Genomic DNA, 20600 nt, shown 5'->3' with positions numbered 1-20600 from the left:
GAAAAGTGTCATTTATTTTTGCCATTTAAAAGAAACTGTTCTACACACTTTGCTGGGCAACAGTGCCACTGTTCAGGGGCATTTATGCACTATGGTTACTCTGGAAAGCTTGAATTGTCATTATGATTAGTATGTCAAGCAATAGGTACGTGTTTTTTCATTAGGTTAAAAAAAGTATTCTCTGGCTGCAAGAGATAGGGGTGACTTTTAATATATTGTGATATAGCTAGTCTAGACCTTTTCTAGTCATTATAAGTGATAGTATTTATATAATAACCAAAGAACTCTTATATGTGTAACTAAAGATGTTACTTTGGTCCACAAATGCAGGTGTACTGGTTTGCACTTATTTTTATTTATCATATAAACACCATTCTGCACAAACTCAGTACTCTATACCAGTGTTTCTCTACTGCTGAAAGTTTTTCCCCCCACAGGTGTCAGTATTACTGTAAACATCACTATGAACTGTCTGTGTAATACAACCAAAGACTGTGTTGCAATAGCACTTAAAACATGTTGCTTAGAGATTGAAATAATCCTTATTGCTGGTTGGTTATTTATTTGTTTGAAGTCGACTTTGTGTAAATTGACTGACTATTTTTACTTCTGCTGCTTACTGTTCTCATGCTCCTGGAGGGCTGAAATACTACTTAATTTTCAGATTTTTTTCATACCAGCAATTAAATGGCAAATGTGGGAACTCACAAGTTCCCTGTAGGCTCTTAAACCTTAACACTCCAAGTCTGCCCGACAAATACCCGAAAACTTGCTGCTGTTGTGGCCTCAATGTGTCTCGCTGTCCATTGTTTACAGAAATGTGATTGTGCCATGTGTTTTCTGACAATTTAAAGATGGCCTGAAACTATTTTAGAATTAAGCATTTGGTTAAAAAAAAGTCTTGGACAAAACATTGGTAAATAATTGTTTTAAGTTGTCTCAAATACTTACATACTCTGACAGTATGTGCAAATAAAACTGTTTGTATCACCATCAGTGCTATGCCTGCCTCTTTCTAACGGTGCGCTGTTCCACACTAGCATCGGTTAGTACATGTTGGCTAAAGAAAATTCGTTTTTAAAATTTTAGCACCTGTATGAATCCTCAACCGTGTCTTTTCCCCCATTTACATTCTTATGTCCTCTTTGCAATGACTGCACATTAACATTTATTTTCATTCAGCTTTAAATTAGGCGTTTAAATGTCCTGTGGGATTTTTACAATGAATACTGCGTAAATAAATAAATACATAAATGATTAAATACTTTTTTTAATAAGCACCGATTAAATGATGGGTTTGGGCCATATCGAAGGCACAATGACATGCTCACTTTGAAATAATGTTTATTTGTTTTAAAAAGGCTAAAGCTACAAAAATATATCGTAATCAACTCTTACTGTTGTGACTTCACAGCCAAGGAGCGTGACCTGCAAGGCTGAGAATCCTGTTCGCTTTGTTTCCTGAATCCTTGTACAAATGAACACACCCTCTTGTTAAGCAGTTGTCACAGGACGCTGGGTAAGCGAAAAGAAGTCAAAGTCCGCGGAACAGGTGTGCTGCGGCGTGGGAAAAGTTGGAAAGACCAACTTTTTGCAAAGTACCACACTTTACGCCACAAAAATTGGCTGGCCTAGAGTTTACGCACTTGTCGGTAACCATGAAAAACTGTGCATGTCAAGTGCACGGATAACTTTAGTGTTGTCATGGCTCTCTCAGAGCTTTACACCAAGGTAGGACTGAAAATGAAAGTTCTGTTGTTTTTTTATTTATCAAATTTAAATATCACATCTCCAATATCTCCATCGTGAGAGATACGAATCAGAAACACGCCGTTTCCGGTTTGGATAACTAAATAATTTTGACATTTTTTTGTAAAATTGCATTTGTTAATAACGACACTTCACTTCTGTAACATATGGTTACATACACAGCTGTGGTTCATCATTCCCGAGGTCTCTCAGTATTGTTTTGTTGTTAAGAGAGCGAGAGTTCTGTTGTTCATGTCAGACTTTCTGTACTGCAGTATAACAGAGTGTGGATCCCTGATGCCGAGGATGTTTGGAAGTCTGCAGAGATTTTGAAAGATTATAAACCAGGAGATAATGTTTTAGATCTCCAACTCGAAGATGGCACCGTAAGTAAATTTATAACACTGATTATAAGAAGCGGTTTATCGAAGCCGAATTCAGGGAGCCTGCAATGTCATGTTATTCTGTGTAAAGCTATGCTTCCATTTGTTTTGGTTGCTCCGTCCAAGGCGATGAGTTTTAGATGTCGTAGGATAGGTTATTCATTTGTGTTTCTCAAATGAAACGATTAAAACCAAAAGAAGTGCATTGTCATCGGTGTGGCACGTGAGAGCATGAAAAACAGGAATACTAGTGACGGCTTTTATGGAATCCCACAATGACCACATATTGTTAGCACATGTCATACCTGGTGTTACAGTGCGCTTACTCTTTTTCAGAGACGTGCACCAAGTATAGCCTACAGTCTGCCTCTAAGACCTTATTGAGACGAAAGAAAAAAGTTCCTTTCGTTACAAACACTAATACACATCAGAATGTCACTGTTTTTGGACACAAAATAGGTTTGATCATAAAACAAATATAAAGACCATTGGTGGACCAAGGAATATTTTGAGTGGATTTTTCCTCTATTAGAATACATGGAAGCCTCCATTCAAACTACAGTTTAGTCTGTGTGAAACCACCCTTAGAGTTCACAATTGTGTTGTAGGTGGAATTCCATAGTTTATGATGTGAATTGATGTGGCTTTCATTCGGACTGTATGTCACTTTCTCTTGTAGAGTATTGTCTACCCCCTGGAAGCAGGGGGTAAGCAGTTGCCACCCCTCCGTAACCCAGACATCCTGGTGGGAGAGAATGACCTCACTGCTCTCAGTTACCTCCATGAGCCAGCCGTCCTCCACAACCTCAAAGTGCGGTTTGTGGAGTCCAAAATCATTTATACATACTGTGGTACGTTTTCAGCTGTGTTTAGCTTTTTTTTGTTGTTTACAGAATGCACAGGTAGTATTTACAGAATGCTAAGAATATATCCAAGACATTGATATTTTTTTTTTTCAAACCCACTTTCATGTTGATTGATGGTTTCAGTTTGTTATGGAAGACTTTCTGTCAGTTTGACCTGTAAGCTGGTGTTGTTCTTTGGCTTCTCTTATAAATAATTAGGAAGCCTTTGCCTCACTCTCACCTCTAAAACCTCTCACCTCTGGATTGCTGAATTGCTTTTCCAGTTGAATGATGCACTGATTTGTACCAGTGCTATTAGCTCTCATTCTCAGCCTTCAATATATGTGAATGTTTCAGGCATTATTCTGGTAGCAGTAAACCCTTACAAACAGCTGCCCATCTACGGAGATGCCGTCATACATGCCTACTCGGGGCAGAACATGGGTGACCTGGATCCTCACATATTTGCAGTGGCAGAAGAAGCTTATAAACAGATGGCAAGGTAAAACACAATACTCCTCTCCTTCCCTTGACAGGTTTATATGAAATCTCTAGTTTTGAGTTCTATGACTTTGTTCTTCAGTTCAAAGCCATGCTCTTTCACATTAACCTGGTAGCATTTTGTTAAGAGAGCACATTCATAATTAATCTTATAGTCATGTTCAGAGCTATAAATACATGTGTGACTGTACGATCAGTTTAAATGTATCAATGGTCTGAGCTTCATTGTGAAGACAGACATAAAAATGAGGAAATGCAACTGTTCTTAAAACAATTAAGGTTGCATTCATCAGTAGTGCATGTGTTTATATCAGGAAATGAACGTGTCACTTACCAGCAGTATATCCTAGAGGACTTTGCCATTAAGCTCAATTATGTGTAGAGCTATGGGGAAGTTTGAGTGTGTAATATCTGGGTGTATTTTGGAATGCTTGACATTACAATAACTGCAGATGACAAACATTGTGGAATTCCAAATCTGATATGACTTCTTTGGCAGTAGTATGAATCTGAAATATAAGTAAGATACAAAGCTTTCACACAGTATTAAAGGCAAGTATATTTCATGTCCAGGAATAACAAGAACCAGTCCATAATAGTGAGTGGGGAATCTGGAGCAGGGAAGACTGTGTCTGCTCGTTACGCTATGAGGTATTTTGCTATGGTCAGCAAATCTGGCAGCCAAACACGAGTGGAAGACAAGGTGCTGGCATCTAACCCAATAACTGAGGTACATGCTTGTCCTCTTAATCTTAGCACATCAGCTAACTGGCATCAGCTGGGTTAAATACGTGTCTCGAGTCTTTGAATGATTGTATTTGAATGATTGATATTCTGATTCAGTATAGAAAAAAAAAACTACTGGTTTTTCATCATAATGCTTTCACATATCCAGCCCGTTCAAACGTGTGGTATATAATGTAAGGACACAAGGAGGCTATGGTGTTGTTACATGAATGTAGGGAAGATTTTGTCAGTCAAATACTTCAGTTATTTATTTGGCTCAGTTTTCAATGTATTCATTTTGATCTGGGGAAACTATCGGGGAAGAAATTACATGTGAGCTGTCTTATGATTGCTACACTCTCTTTGAAGGCAATTGGTAATGCAAAAACCACCAGAAATGACAACAGCAGCCGCTTTGGAAAGTATACTGAGATCAGCTTTGATAGGAAATACCAGATTATTGGGGCCAATATGAGGACGTACCTTCTGGAAAAGTCCAGAGTAGTGTTCCAGGTAAGGCATGCAGCTCTGTGGTATTATAAATATATAGATTGCTTTTGTTGTAAATACATGATAATGAACTACACTGAATGGAATGGCACAATGTAAGTTCACTAATTAAAATTTCTTGTCCTTTACAGTCAGAAAACGAGAGAAACTATCATATATTCTACCAGATGTGTGCCTGTGCCAACCAGTCTGAATTCAAGAGCTTAAACTTAAGTAAGTGTCTGGTCAAATAAAGACAAGGGAAAGAATTACTACAGATATCATTCGTAGTTTGCTGAGTTTTACAGTTCTTTTATCACAGCCTCTGGATTTCCCAGAATAGGCTGCAATTAAAATTAAAAATCATTTTGAGGAATGGGGTTTTTAATTATTGGTTTAATAATGTCTCTACTATTATATTAAAGCATGTTACAATTGAAATTCTCAAAATTCTCAAAGTTGTCCTTTTCTTTCTTCTAAAAAAATTGCGTCTGTTAATATTTTACAGGATCTCTGTTGGTTCTTGGATGCATTTTAAAATGGCTTGTGTGATAGATTAGTATGAATGTGACCTCCTCTTACCCGGTCTTCTCCATCTCTTTTCTCCTGCAGAGAGTGCGAATGAGTTCAGGTACACCTGCATGGGCGGGCAGACGCAGATCGACGGTGTGGATGACAGAGCTGACATGGCGGAGACACGCAGGACCTTCACACTGTTGGGTAAGTAAAAAGACTCTCAACACTTAGTGGTAGCCTGCTGAGAGAGCTGTGAAGCAATGATAAAGCGTTGTTACTGATTTTTTTTTCTTCCTGGTTCTGGATATCTGCTGCCTTATAATATTTCAAAAAGATCCAGGCCTCAAAGCTTACGCGCTGACTGAATGTTTAAGTTAAATCAGTTCGGATTCCCCTGCTTTTGGAGTTCACTCACTCAGAGCCCTGAGGAGGGAGACACGCTGTCTGTCTGCCAGAATATTTGCCTCTTTGGGCTCCCACAGAACTCTTCTGTTATGTCAGTCAGTACAACTGATCTTCACAGATTTGCCTTGCGTGGAATTTAAAATTGTACAATTCACACAATTTTTTTTTTAACAGTTCCATTTTCTCTTTTGCCTGTGCGTTTGTTTTTATGCCTGTTTGAAGGGTTAAAAGAGGACTTCCAGTCAGATGTGTTTAAGGTTTTGGCTGCCATTCTACACTTGGGAAATGTGGAGGTCAAAAGCGTCAGCACAGACAAGTCGGCTGTTAGCGTATGTCTTTTCATTTCAGCACAATGATTAGACTGTGGGCGAAGTCCACATGTTGTGTGTACACTGAAGTACATGTTTTCAAATGTAATTTTAAAAAAATTCCAATTTTATATGTATTTTCTACACATCAATGGAATGCCCTCTGATTAAAAATACATGTCTCTCTATGCATTTGATATAAATATTTGCAGCAGATTGTAAGTCTTCCATTCTGAACACCCAAAGGTTAATATTATCCTCTCATTTTGACCCTACCTCTCTCTCTCTCTCTCTCTCTCTCTCTCTCTCATACTTCTTCCTCCCTGGTTTTCTCTCTTTCCCTCTGTATTTATAGTCCTCTGATGCACACCTGAGAGTGTTCTGTACTCTGCTGGCGGTCAGTGCTGAGGACATGTCTCGCTGGCTGTGCCATCGGCGGATCGTCGTGGCAGCGGAGACTGTGGTCAAACCCGTGCCCGCGGAGCGTGCCGTTAATGCTCGGGATGCCCTGGCCAAGCACATCTACGCCCACCTGTTTGACTGCATCATCCGCAGGATCAACTCTGCCCTGCAGATCCCTGGAAAACAGCACTCCTTCATCGGAGTCCTGGATATCTATGGGTGGGTGAAGGCAGAGATGTTTTTGGAATTGTAATGTGTAGCATCATATTTTTGGGGTATTTGATGCTAAGCTTCAAAGATTTAGCTCGCTTCCTTGGTGTGTTCAGGTTTGAGACATTTGAAGTGAACAGTTTTGAACAGTTCTGCATCAACTATGCTAATGAGAAGCTGCAGCAGCAGTTTAATCTGGTAAGTGATCCTGCTTTTGAATGTTTTTTTTAGCTGCCCTAGCACCACTTAAGTGCGCTGCCATGGAAACCTACCACAAACTTAATGTAGCTTTGAAGATCCTCTGCAGCTCATTGACCTAGAGCTCATTTTTTTAGGCTTGAAAATAAATGAATCTTTCAGATATTTACATATACAGACCCAGACAAGAGACTGTTTTATTAACACAGTGATTTTCAGAGTTTGTAATTTTTCCCAATCAGCATGTGTTTAAACTGGAGCAAGAGGAATACATGAAAGAGGACATCCCATGGACACTCATTGATTTCTATGACAACCAGCCTGTTATTGACCTCATTGAAGCAAAGATGGGAATTTTGGATTTGCTTGATGAGGAGTGTCTGGTAATGAAGCCTGCAGTTTCCATCTCAATTCTCAGTTTTACTGCACTTTAGACTTTTCATCCATGTAGACACAAGTTTGTAATCCAGCTTTTGAAATTGCATACGCTCTCACATGTGGTAAAACACTTCTCAAGTATTCTTAGATAGATGTGAAAGAAGGTAATGATGGTAAAATTGTAATTGTGGGTTTATGTATTCATTTTTGTCGTACTGTTTGGCTGTTAGTTCCCTCAGGGCACAGATCAGAACTGGCTGCAGAAACTGTACAATTACCTTGGCTCAAAGCCACTGTTTGAAAAGCCCAGATTATCAAATGAGGCTTTTGTTATTCAGCATTTTGCAGACAAGGTGAGATGTTGGCACACCTTCCACCCTTGAAATTTACTTGAAATGTGTCTTACATATGTTATGGTATGAGACCACAGTCTGTTATATTTCTCTCCCTGTATCACGCCATGCACAGCCTGTAACAAAAATATAAATCTCATTTGTAACTTTGAACTGATAAGAAATTTTATATCTGAAGAATTATATGGTAAGAAGAATCTAGTAAAAGGGTGTTCTGATGGATAAAAATACCCACTTCCATCCTCAGGTAGAGTATCAGTGTAAAGGGTTCCTGGAGAAGAATAGAGACACTCTATATGAGGAACTGGTTGACATCATGAAAGCTAGCAAGGTACTCTCCATTACCATCAGTAAGCTTTTCAGGAATTTCAGTGAAAGTATGAGATGAAATGATTGGAGGTTTGACCTTTGAAACTTTTTGTGGTCAGTTTCCTTTCTTAGCAGACTTCTTTCAGGAGAAAGAACAGAATTCCATGATCAAGGGCATTAAAGTGAGACCAGCTCGCCCTGGAGTGAAACAATCAAACAAACAGCTGAGGACCACTGTGGGAGACAAGGTGCAGACGCACATGCTTATAAAATAGAGACCATTCAATTTTTATTTTGTCTTCCTTACTTTACCACAGAAATTTCAATTTTGCGAGAAAAAGATTGCTTATTAATTTCATAAATACATTGGACATCTTTGTGAAAGATGTTAAAAGGAAAACAGCAAACTGTTACAGCTCAGGATGTCTGCCATTTTTAGCGAGTCTTGAAGACTGACTCTCTCTGTGGTTTATACTGTGTCTTTCTCTCCCATTTCATACACGTCATTGATTTTCATGTTCCTGTTCCAGTTTCGCAGTTCTCTGTACCTACTGATGGAAACGCTTAATGCCACGACACCTCATTACGTTCGCTGTATTAAACCCAATGAGGAGAAGCTGCCATTTGAGTATGTGTGTTTAACTAGATGCTAACATACAAACTCTTTACTGTGTATCGCATGTCTTGAAAACAAAATTTTTGATATCAGTGAAGCTGTTAGAATTTATGATAAGTGATCAATGTGATTGTGTTTACATCCTTTATTAAATGTGAACAGCAAGCTAAAAATAGTTTCATTACCAGGTAAAATTGTTACCCTGAGCTCTTAACCCAGTTAACTTTGCACATTACAATAATCAGTTGGAATATTGTATATTAAAGGTTGAGGCTAAGGTAAATGTTGTATCTTTGGAGTTTGTTATCGATTAATCTGTGATTGGTGTTTGGTCAGGTATGACTCCAAACGTGTGGTCCAGCAGCTTCGGGCCTGTGGCGTGTTAGAAACCATCCGCATTAGCGCTCAGAGCTACCCCTCTAGGTGACTGAGTGATTTTCAACTACTGAATATGTACATAGCTTTCCCTTCATGATTACATCAGTCAATTCTGTCCTGATTCTGTATTTTGTATCATGATCTGTCTTGTGTTCTGATCTCACTCGCTTTGGGGTTTTCAGGTGGACATATATTGAGTTCTACAGTCGCTATAGTATACTGATGACCCAGTCAGAGCTGTCAATCAACGACAAGAAACAAACGTGTAAGACAGTGCTGCAGAGACTTATTCCTGTGAGTAGCTGTTTGGTTCTGCCTTGATTCACAGTGTGCCCAGCTGTGCCCATAGTTTTGACGTGCACAGAAGTAATTTTTTAAACACTCGTTGTGTTTAAGCTGGTTTCATACAGGTCATTCTTTTTTATTCTCCATTTGTTCATTGTTCTCTCACTCTTGCATTTGTTCATTCATTGATTTATCCATTCTTCCTTTTCATTCCTTCATTCTTCTACTTCCTCCATCACACACATTCAGTCCATATTCAGTCAATGTTGTTTAATAGTTTATCAGTATTGTTTATTGTGTGTGTGTGTGTGTGTGTGTGTGTGTGTATATATACACACACACACACTTTTGGTTGGTTTAGCTGTCCATCGTGTCCGATGATGACGCTTGCTCCGGGGGGGGGGGGGGGGGGGGGGGGGGGGAGTTCAGCGCAGTTGACGCTGGTGCCATTTCATGTGGCTGTGGAGGCCACAGGTGGGCCAAGGGAACCCAGATGTTGGGGTAATGCCGGCTGCCCATGGGTGTCACTGGGCACGTCTTTCGGTCCTTCTGTTGGATGGTGTGATGTATTTGTTTGGTTGTCTTGGTACAGGTGACCTGTTTATTTCAAGGTAGGTGAACTGGTGTCACAGCGGGAGTGGTGCAGGACCCAAGCGCAAGACACGAAGGTTGTGGTGACAAAAAGGAGGACTTTACTTGCAAAATGAAGATAAAAATACAGGTGCAAACTGGAACAAAACCGATAACAAAAAGGTGCAACCTAACAGCGTGTAGAAACACAAACAACGATAGACAAAGGACAGGTGAAACACAAGGGCTTAAATACAAGAGGAAAACTAAACAGGGCTAACATGATCGGATGAAATTAACAAGGGGGGAACGAGGTTAATAAATACAACAAACAGGATCAGGTGAGGGGTGGAAACACACAAGGAACAGGAGCACAAGACATTTCAAACTAAAAGTCCAAAGATGAGGTGCAGGCTGTGACAACTGGTGAACTATTCTGAGAGGAACACCATTGATTTGGAAACAGGGAGGTGAAGGAGGTTGGATGGTGAGCTGTGCCATGACTTCAGTTTTGTGAATGTTGATCTGGAGACCGAAGGACTGGTATAGGCTGGAGATTGTGTTTAGGGCATGCTGCATGGACTCTGGGCTATGTGCCAAGACAGCGCAGTCATCTGCATATTGGAGTTCACAGATTTGGCATGTCTTTGTCTTTGTATGGGCCTGGAATCGTCAGATGTTGAATAAATTTCCGTCAAGGCGGTACTCTAGGTGAATTTCATCTCTGTCTCCCAGAGCATGGTGGAAGAGCTGGGTAATGGCTGAGAGGAGGAGATTGAACAAGACTGGTGTCAAGACGCAGCCTTGCTTCACCCCAACGTTGACCTTGAAGGACTCTGATTGGAGTCCTCCTGTGTTGCATCCCATCATGCAGTTGCTGTAAGATGGAGAGAAACTTGGTTGGTACCCCAAGTTTGGAGAGCAGTTTCCAGAGCATCTCACGGTTTATGGTGTCAAAGGCTTTGCTGAGGTCGATGAAGGCTATGTACAGGTCTTTGTGCTGTTCTCTGCTCTTCTCTAGCAGCTGCCGTAAGACAAAGATCATGTCAGTAGTGGATCTGGATTTCCGGAAAACGCATTGTGTTTCCGGGAGAGCACTTTCTGAAATGTGCTCCACTAGTCTGTTGAGCCTGATCTTTGCCAGTACTTTCCCTGCGATTGAGAGGAGAGAGATTCCACGGCTGTTCCCACAAACTGCTCTGTCCCCCTTCTATTTGTAGATGACCACAATGTTTGCATCCTTCCAGTCCTGAGGGAGGATCTCGGACTTCCAGATGTTTGTGATCAGGAGGTGTAGGCGGCGTGTGAGGAGGTACCCCCCATATTTGAGCACCTCTGCTGGAATGCCATCAGGTCCTGCACCTTTGTTGTTCTTCAAGCCCCTGATGGCTTGTCAGGTTTCAGAGAACTGTGGGGGAGTGTCAAGGTGCATGATTGGTGGGAGATCAGAGGCTGAAGGCGGCAGAGGCTGAAGGAGGGAGATTGCAGGCATCCCTACATGCAATGGCTCGTTTAGCAGACTGCACTAGACGCGTCACAACACCCTGCTGATGACAAAGCCAGCCAGCCAACCCACATATACACACACACACACACACACACACAATAAACAATACTAATAAACTATTAAACAACATTGACTGAATATGGACTGAATGTGTGTAGGAATGTGTGTGATGGAGGAAGTATTGAAAGGTTGAGTAGAAGAATGAAGGAATGAAAAGGAAGAATGGATAAATCAATGAATGCATGAGTGAGAGAACAATGAACAAATATATATACATACATACACACACACACACACACACACACACACACACACACACACATGTGTATATGTATATATAATATTTAATATATGATATATTTCCATATAGGGTTCATGACTGCTTTTGTCTAATCTGCACATGTTCTATTACATATCTGACTATCAGGACTCTGACCAGTACAAATTTGGGCGGACCAAGATCTTCTTCCGGGCGGGTCAGGTGGCATACCTAGAAAAATTGCGTTTGGACCGTCTGCGGGGGGCCTGTGTGACCATCCAGAAGCATGTGAGGGGCTGGCTTCAGAGACGCAGGTTCCAGCGCATGAGACAGGCTGCCATCATCCTCCAACAGTATATCCGTGGCAAGAGAGAGATCAGGTGCCTTTATATCTGAACCTCTGTCTAAATGTTTGCATTTAAGTATGTATTAAGTAAGTATTTGATAGGTCTTTAGTCTGTTTGAATAATTTGTATTCTTGTAAACTACTGCTGAGCTCTGTTAATGCTCTGTGTGTGTGTGTGTGTGTGTGTGTGTGTATCCTGTGTAGACGAATGGTGACTGCAGCAATGCTGAAGCAGGTGTGGGCAGCTGTGGTCATACAGCGTTACTGCCGTGGTTTCCTTGTCAGACGGCTTTACCATCACCTCTGCGCTGCCACGGTGACAATCCAGGCCTTCATCCGAGGCTGGCTTGCCCGAAAACGCTATAAAAAGGTGGGTGTGACCAAAAAAAAATTGTCTTCTTTTGAGGAATTTACCATGTTACAAATGTGCTCATTATGTATATGTGAAGTTAACAGTGCCATAGTCATTGTCATTTGAAATCTGTGTTGGAATGTCTAATATCCTGATATTGGGCATGGCCTGTGTCCTGATAAATTGCTGATAAATTGAGTGTAAACCCAGATTTTGAGAGGAGAAACTGAACCTGCAGATGAATAGGTGGTTCTGAGTGTTTTTCTCTGTGCTGACTGTACAGATGGTAGTGGAACACAAGGCCTTGGTTCTGCAGAAGTACGCTCGGGCCTGGTTGGCCAGACGTCGGTTCCAGACAATGCGCCGTCTTGTGTTGAATGTTCAGCTGTCCTACAGGGTGCAACAGCTAAGGAAGAAGCTGGAGGAACAGGTGAGGGCACCTAAATAGACAAACAATGTTAAGGGTATAATAAAGAGAGCCCCTGAGTCTGAGTCTTTAGGTTTTTAAGTCTATAAAATTTTTATGTCACAATTATGCTCCATTATACAAACTCTATTCATTTGATCTGTTTTTGTTTTCTTGCCAAACTAGAGGATGTTTAATGACTGCTTTGTTGAGCAACAGGTCAAAATTTGTCTCTTAATATTTAAGAACTCTGCCTTGCATGTATTATTTGTGATAGATTATTTTATATTGTCTTACCTTTGTTTACTGAAATAGAGATATTTCTCACTTGGTTCTCTATCCAGAGTAAAGAGAGCCGTGGCTTGATGGAGAGATTGACAGGCCTTGCCAGCGCACATGCTCAGGGAGTGGACAGAGTACAGGCACTAGAGACGGAACTAAGCAAAGCAGCCAATGAGAGGGCATCTTTAGAGAAGCAGGAAAAGAGGAGTAAAGAGGAGACTGATCAGGTAAAAGGGGTCAGCCCTTACAGAATTAAAAGTCACCTGAGCCTATTTCACACACTTGCTTTTCCTTCATAGTTTGGATATTCAAGGTCCTTCAAGGCTCTTTCAATTGCCTGTTCAAGGTCCTTTTGATTGCCTCTCTCATTACAGTTCACACATTGCTATCAGGTCCTGTCATAACCAAATGGTACACTATTCCTCCTCTAGGTTATCAGTCAGCTACAGACCCAGAAAGAGAACCTGAGTAAAGAGAAGAAAACTCTTGAACTCAAAATGAAAGAATCGGCCCAAAAAATGAAAGGTGAGATCCAGTCAGTTTTCTAGTCTGACAATTTTCAAATCTCAAAATCTTTATTTATCCTGTACTTTTTATACTCTGAGTGAGCCAAACTGCATTGTCTTTCCAGAAAACTTTGATGAGATCACGAACAAACTTAAAGAAGACTTGGAAAGAGAGCAAAGGCTGAGAAAGTAGGCTTTATCACTTTCCATCTTCTTCTGTTCACTAGACTAAATTGACTGAAAACTTTTAGTAATATCTTAATGAACTATTAGTCTATAAGTTTATTATGAGTCAGAACATCAGACTCATATTGACATTGAGGGCTGGTGGACTCCTCAGGGTGGCGGAGAACAATATGGAGCTGCAGAAGGAAGACTATGAGAAGGAGATGACAGTTCTGAAAGAGGAGAACCGCAGACTGAGAGAGGAGAAGATTCGACTTCAGACCCAGATAAAGGATGACGAGCAGGTCAACAGTGATCTACAGGAGCAGGTCGTCCAGCTCACAAAACATGTCAAAGTAAGAACGCAGAACTAGTGCCGACGTCCTTACCTGTTCACATAAGGTCATCTTTAATGTGCTGTCTTCAGTGCTGTTTTTGTCATCAGATAAAATCAGAATTCATCTCTGGTTTCCGTTGCTCAGTTAAACTGCTTTTGGTGGTGAAAATGGGCCTCTGATTTTGTTTAACAGAACTGTGCTGAACTGTTACAACTCAAGATGAAAACACAGTATGATTTGTTTTGTAACATTTACTTTGAGATATCAGTGGGATGATCTGCGTTCGGTTTAAAAGTATTACAGTAAAAAGTTAAACATTTCACACCATGCGGAGTGTTATCCTTGCCTTTGGGACAGTATTGTGATTTTATTCAGTGCTGATGTCCACACAAATGCATTTTATTTTAAGGTAATACCAGAGTTACGAAAGGACATTGCCAGTCTTCAGGGTCAGAAGAATGAGATGGACAGAAAGCTGAAGGAACAGACACAGCAGACAAGAGGTACAAGTATATCTCTTTACTCTTAGACCCTGTTTTCTTCATGTAGCCATGGCAACACACAAGGGTGTTCTGCTTTCTTTCTTCCTAAAACTAGCCCTGCTGGCTGGTATTTGCTGATTACATTTTAGATTTTTTTTTTATTATCTTTTAATGTGAAAACAAGTGTTCCCATTTGCCTGGATAATATAGTCAAACAGGGTTGCTCTGGTGGGTCAGGACTCTGCTGACTGTTAATAAAGTATGTTAACTATGTTGCTAATACTATATATTGCTGATTATCCGAGGAGGTCATAAGCCTTTTTATCTTGTACAAATCAGTGTCTAATTATAGCAAAAGGGAAATTCCAGCAGGCCGGGCAGCACTAAAGGACTGGAATGATTTTTATATTCCAAACATTAACATCTTAACCTGCCTTTGTGTGTGTAGCTAAAATGAGTCAGATCACAAAACAGCTTCTTGGCAACACCAATGACGAGGAGACCATTTTGAGGTATTTGTATTGTTTTTTTCTTTTTTTCTTTTTTATGAACATAACAGTAGCACATTGCTCCTCTCCTCACACCCTGTTGTCTTTTACCTTTCCTCAAACCCTGCTGTCTGTTGCCTTTGCTGTAGATTGAATAAAGAGGCCTCAGAGAATGAAGATGAGGAGGAAGATCTCCTGCTGGTATTTGAAGGCCTTCAGAAAGCCACAAGGTTTGGTCATTTTAACATGTAAACATTGTAACTGTTATTCTCATTATTGAAATATGTATGATTCTTTTGTAGGTTAGCAAAAGTTAATAAATGTTATATATTTCAGATTTTTCATATATAAACTGACATAACACATATAATGGCATTTTACCAGCATAAACTCATAATCTGTTTGTCCATCTTAAATAACTGTATCCTCTCTCTCTCTCGTTCTCTCTCTCTCGTTCTCTCTGTCTCTGTCTGTGTGCTCAGGGTTATGGAGACCCACCTGAAGGAGCAGAGGGAGGGTTTTGAGAGTCAAGTGGAGACTCTGACCTTCAAGGTGGAGCACCTGCAGCATGAGAATGAGCAGCTACAGAAACTCTTCCAGGAAAAAAGTGATGTGAACCACAACATCGGCAGGGAGGTGGCACGACTCAACGCTGAAAACATGGTAGAGCTGAGCTGATGGCAGTGCAGTCTAAAAAATGAACTGTGACCACTTTGTATTAGACATTTGTGATGTGTCATCCACTTCAGAATTCCTCAACTGTTGTCATGATGTGTAGGTGGCCCTGAGTGCAAGTCACAAAAAAGTGTTGTACACTGTCCTGTCCTGCAAGTCCTGTTTATTTCCATTTGCAGATGAACTCTCTCTCGCTCTCTCTCTCTCTTTCTCTCTCTGTGTATATGTACACATGCAGGTGATCCCAGAGCTTAGACAGCAGATAACTGAACTGAACAGGCAGAAGTTGGACCTTGACTCTCAGCTGAAAGAGAAAAAGAGAGAAATGACAGGTAAAGGCTCTCTTAAGTTCTAGCCAAAGTGCCAAAGTAAAGACACTACTAATGTAAAGACACCAGACACTACAGCATTGTGTGTGTATGTGTTTGTGTTTGTGTGTGTGTGTGTGTGCTGTTTGAGCAGTACAGTGTGGAGTATGAGAGACAGAAAAGGAGAGGTTAAGAGAATAGTGGAAGAACAGTGGGAGAGAATAATTGAGACGAAGAGACAATAAGTGAAATTTAATGATTTTTCCAAACACTAAAAACAGTTTCTCTCCTTTTGTAGAAAAAATTGAAACGGTTTCAATTGAACTTCAAAATAAACTTGAGGACGAAAGTTCCCAGCGAAGGTAGGAAATAAAACCCCATTTAATCATAGACAATATTATGAATAAAACGAAAAGAGACTGTGTGAAAATTCCATACAAACATTATACAGGCTGTTTGAAGAGGAGAGTCTGACATATAAGAGGGATAAAGAAGAGAAGGAGATGAAGATAGCAGAACTTGAGGAGGAGAATGAGCAGCTGAAGAGGCAACAGCAGAGTGAAATGGAGGCTAAGAACAAACTGAGACAGGAGACCTCACGCCTCACTGCAGAGAACATGGCAAGCATGACTAACCTCTTTATAATAACAGCAGTTCTCAGTCTTTGTATATCTACAGACTTGATCTATGCATCTAGCATGAACTTAATAACAGTTGATTAATGTTTGATTGCAGTGTAATTAGTGTAGTGAAATATGTGGGAGCAGCAAGACAGCTACCCAAAGTACGCAGTGTTTTGTTCATGTCAGAATGACCGCTGTCAGGTAAACCAACAGGATGAAAGGCTAAAGACTGATCTTTCTTATCTTTCGACTCATATAGCACAACAGGTGAGACATTGCTGCTGTTATTTAATCTCTTTTATCCATAATTCTTTTCACCTCCAGGACTTTGAGGAACAACTTGATATGAAGGAAAGACTGATAAAGAAACTCCAAGACCAAATCAAAGCACTTCAGGCACCTCAGAGGGGTAACGAATTCACCCATTATCAGTGACACCACGCTTATTGGGATTCAGTTAATGATGATAAAACTAACGATTCACTCTCTTGACTGATCTCCCAAACAGCCAATCAAAAAGCGACTCCAGTGATTCCTAAAGAGTATCTGGGGATGCTAGAGTATAAGAGAGAAGATGAACCCAGACTGATCCAGAATCTCATCCTTGGTAACTACTCTCGCACCACCTTCTCTCATGCTCAAGTACAAACTTAGAGTTTACCTCTTCAACATAGAAACCTCTGTATAAGCAACATCCCTATCCCAACTCATGTCCTCTGCTTAAAAAATATTCAGCTGCTCAGTAGCTTTTCAGTATTGCTTAGTACTTCCGGAGAAAGAAACATTTTACGCCAGTTTAAGACTAGTACAGGATTTGTGGTAGTATTCTTTATATTGGCCTTGTATCATTCTCTGTATTGGCCTTGTTTCATACATAATCACATATCTCTCCCTTGGTCAGAGCTGAAGCCGCGGGGTGTGGTGGTGAACATGATCCCCGGCCTGGCTGCCCACCTCCTGTTCATGTGCGTCCGACACGCCGACTACCTCAACGATGAAACTAAGCTAAAGTCTCTCATGTGCTCCATCATCAGCGGCATCAAGAAGATCATCAAAGTTGGTTTTCAGGCTCACTCATTCATATTATACTCAAGTTTCACACTGACAAATGAGCAAATACAGTGTATGGACATTATACCAGTACCTGAAGCAGTGAACTGAGAATATTATTTGTCTGACATAAAGTGAAGCTTTAACATCAAAAGGTGTTGAGTGTTGGGTCTAAGAAGGGGAACAAAGGATATACTAAAGGTTACCATTTAGGTTTATGTATCCAATCCAGTGTAGTGCAATTACAGTATGTCAGTAACGCACACACACCTAATCTGATTGTAATGTTGATCCGCCAGTGCTGCTGAATGCTGTATTATATTACAGATGAAAATGAGACTCATCAGTAAGCTGGAGCTGGGCCACACATACACACATGAAGAGTGTGTTATTCTGTGCTGATATTTTGGGTCTAGGTGTGATTTTGAATAGGGTGGTTGACTCTGGATGGTTGTCCTGTTTGTAGGATCACAAGCAGAATTTCGAGATGCTGTCTTTCTGGCTCTCCAACACGTACCACCTGCTCAACTGTCTGAAGCAGTACAGTGGAGAGGAGGTGAGCTAACAACAGTATTTGGTTGTTCATACAAAACATCGTAAGGTGTTGCAGAATGCTTAGAAACATTGCCAATCGCTCTAATTTCACATCTTTCAATTGAAATAATCAAACTTTTCTTGTCTGAACTGTCCCAGGAATTTATGAAGCACAATAGTGCTCGGCAAAACAAGAACTGCCTACAGAACTTTGATCTTTCTGAATACAGACAGATCTTCAGTGACCTTGCCATCCGCTTTTATAACCAGTTCATCTCTGTCATGGAGGATGAACTCAGACCTGTCATAGGTGACTCTCTTTTTAATATTCGTTTTTTTTTAATTTAGTCCACTTATGGTAGAACTTAAAATGTTTTGTTTTGTCATACACTGTACAAAATGTGTACGGCCCTTATTTTCTGTACTAATTTTATGAGACAAGGGCCTTAAAGTGTGTGTACGTGTGTATGTGCGTCTGTGTCCTCTTTACCCAGTCTCGGGCATGTTGGAACATGAGAGCCTGCAGGGTATCTCCAGTATGAAGCCCACTGGACTGCGAAAGCGTTCCAGCAGCATATATGAGTCCGACAGTGCTGAGCTCCACAGCATCAGCTCCATTCTACAGCGTCTCAGCACCTTCTACAGCATCATGACCCAGCACGGCATGGAACCACAGCTGGTGGGCCAGAGTGTTCGCCAGCTCTTCTACCTGGTGGGAGCTACAGCACTGAACAGTATACTGCTGCGGAAGGACCTCTGCTCCTGTCGCAAGGGCATGCAGATTAGGTAACCTGGGGTTTAAGGGCCAGGTCATGAGAGTGAGGAATAAATGCATAGGTGATTGTGGCCAGAGGTTTGTGTTGTGAACTGTGAACTGATTTTTTTTTGGAGGATTGTCTGTGTGTATGTGTGTGTGTGTTTGTGTGAACTTTTCATGGTTTGGACCTTTGATCACAGTTTATGGTATGCAACCATAGAGAGGTCTGAAAATAGGGCCGTCAGACCTCAGTGTAACAGGTTGATCTGTCGTGTGCCAGGTGTAACATCAGTTACTTGGAGGAGTGGCTGAGGGAGAAGGGTTTACAGAACTGTGCTGCCATGGAAACACTCCAGCCGCTGTCTCAGGTGGCCTGGCTCCTCCAGGTCAGTAAGAGCACGGACGATGACGCTGCTGAGATCCAGAGGAGCTGCCCTGAACTCTCCCCAGTACAGGTACACAATCCACCACACACAAAGAGTTTTGGCTTTCCTCGGTTTGAAAAAAAAAAAATACACAGATACACACTCATGATTGTATTTCTATTAAAGTTCACCTCACTCTGTCTGGTCTGAATCTTTGCTCTGATCCTGAATGCTGTGATCATACTACATGATAATAACTAAATATTGTAAACTCTATTTTATGGTGCATTTTCCACACATGTTGTTCTCCCTAAATCTTTTATTGTAAAGATAAAGTAACAGTCTCAACTTTAGGTGTATTGAGTTTAGGTGTACCCTCACAGCCAAAGTGGAGGTCCTCTTTATTTCACTCTGTTCAGTGGCCTGTCTTTTTCAGCCCTCTGCTAAGAGCACCCTAAAAGAAACTGTTAACAGCACTACTGTAACCATATTACAACATAATCATTTTGTGTAAGGAAACAAACTTCACCTTTTGGGAAACTGGGTCCAGTTTGTGCTACCTTTGGAAAAAAAAATATGTGAATAATTAAATGCAAAAATCCAAATATCTCAATATTTATCAGTATTATGAACAATCCCATTTAAAGAATAATAGCGAGTAGCATGCACTTGCCACGCTTACACTTATCAGAATATCACAAAACTGTGTTTTATTAATATTTTATTCTCATTTGTTTTTTCACCTGTAAAGATTGTAAAGATACTGCAGTCATACACTCCCATTGATGACTTTGAAAAACGAGTTCCGGCTGCTTTTGTCCGCAAGGTGCAGGTAAGTTACCTCACACCTCAGTAAACATCCAGTGTGAGCTCATCCAGTGTGTGCCCGGACCTAATATGGTTTCACATCCTTGGCAATCATACTTTGTGTTCTCCATGGCAACAGGGGCTACTTCAGGATCGGGAGGGATCATCCCAGCTGATGATGGACACAGAGTATCGCTTCCAGGTCACCTTTCCCTTCAGCCCTTCCCCTCATGCCCTGGAGCAGCTTCAGGTCCCCAGTAGCCTCAGACTGGGTTTCCTCACCAGGATATAGTGCCACTTCCAACTCTGTGCCCCAGTTCTGAAGATGCCTGTAATCGGATGATCAGATTTTCAGTTTAGTTTTATCAAAATTTAGTACAGTGAACACTTGCTTGAAAGATGAGTATTGGTGTAGGTTTTTACAAATATTTATATGAATGACATTGATTACATATTTTATACTAAATCATGGCATGTTGCACTGATGCATGCTCTTTGACTCAATATTTTAGGAATCATGCTACATTTTAGACATAATTCTTTTGTGGCACTGTTTTTTAGAGTGATTACTCCTTGTGAGATAAAGTCAGAGTATGAACAAAGTCTTTTCAAAGAATGCTGGAACAAATATTTGAGACTCCACAAGATGATCAAGAATGAAGGTTTTATTATAATATTTTTTGAAAATTTATTTTGTTGACGAATATGTAATTATTTTAAATGGTGTGG

At 40.7% G+C, this 20600-nt stretch overlaps 1 protein-coding gene across 1 annotated transcript; it reads left to right on the top strand.

Moving 5' to 3' along the window:
* The first annotated feature begins 1704 nt into the window (after nt 1–1704).
* myo5c (myosin VC) lies at nt 1705–20163 on the top strand. The gene is made up of 41 exons (XM_030773325.1): nt 1705–1731; nt 2025–2135; nt 2812–2983; nt 3335–3479; nt 4052–4208; nt 4574–4717; nt 4846–4927; nt 5306–5413; nt 5837–5943; nt 6278–6543; nt 6651–6732; nt 6975–7115; nt 7341–7463; nt 7711–7794; nt 7892–8020; nt 8303–8400; nt 8725–8811; nt 8949–9060; nt 11556–11767; nt 11938–12103; nt 12369–12515; nt 12836–13000; nt 13205–13298; nt 13405–13468; nt 13620–13800; nt 14192–14285; nt 14713–14776; nt 14902–14982; nt 15235–15415; nt 15666–15759; nt 16034–16097; nt 16187–16355; nt 16683–16767; nt 16867–16965; nt 17260–17414; nt 17875–17964; nt 18102–18252; nt 18437–18728; nt 18980–19154; nt 19816–19896; nt 20011–20163. Exons 1-41 carry the CDS (start codon nt 1705–1707, stop codon nt 20161–20163), a joined length of 5232 nt encoding a protein of 1743 aa, XP_030629185.1.
* The last annotated feature ends 437 nt before the right edge of the window (nt 20164–20600 follow it).

This window comes from Chanos chanos, chromosome 5 (genome assembly GCF_902362185.1).
Source record: "Chanos chanos chromosome 5, fChaCha1.1, whole genome shotgun sequence".
NCBI classification, from domain to species: domain Eukaryota; kingdom Metazoa; phylum Chordata; class Actinopteri; order Gonorynchiformes; family Chanidae; genus Chanos; species Chanos chanos.
Note: the sequence above shows the minus strand (reverse complement) of the source record. Positions and strands in the feature narration are given on the sequence as shown.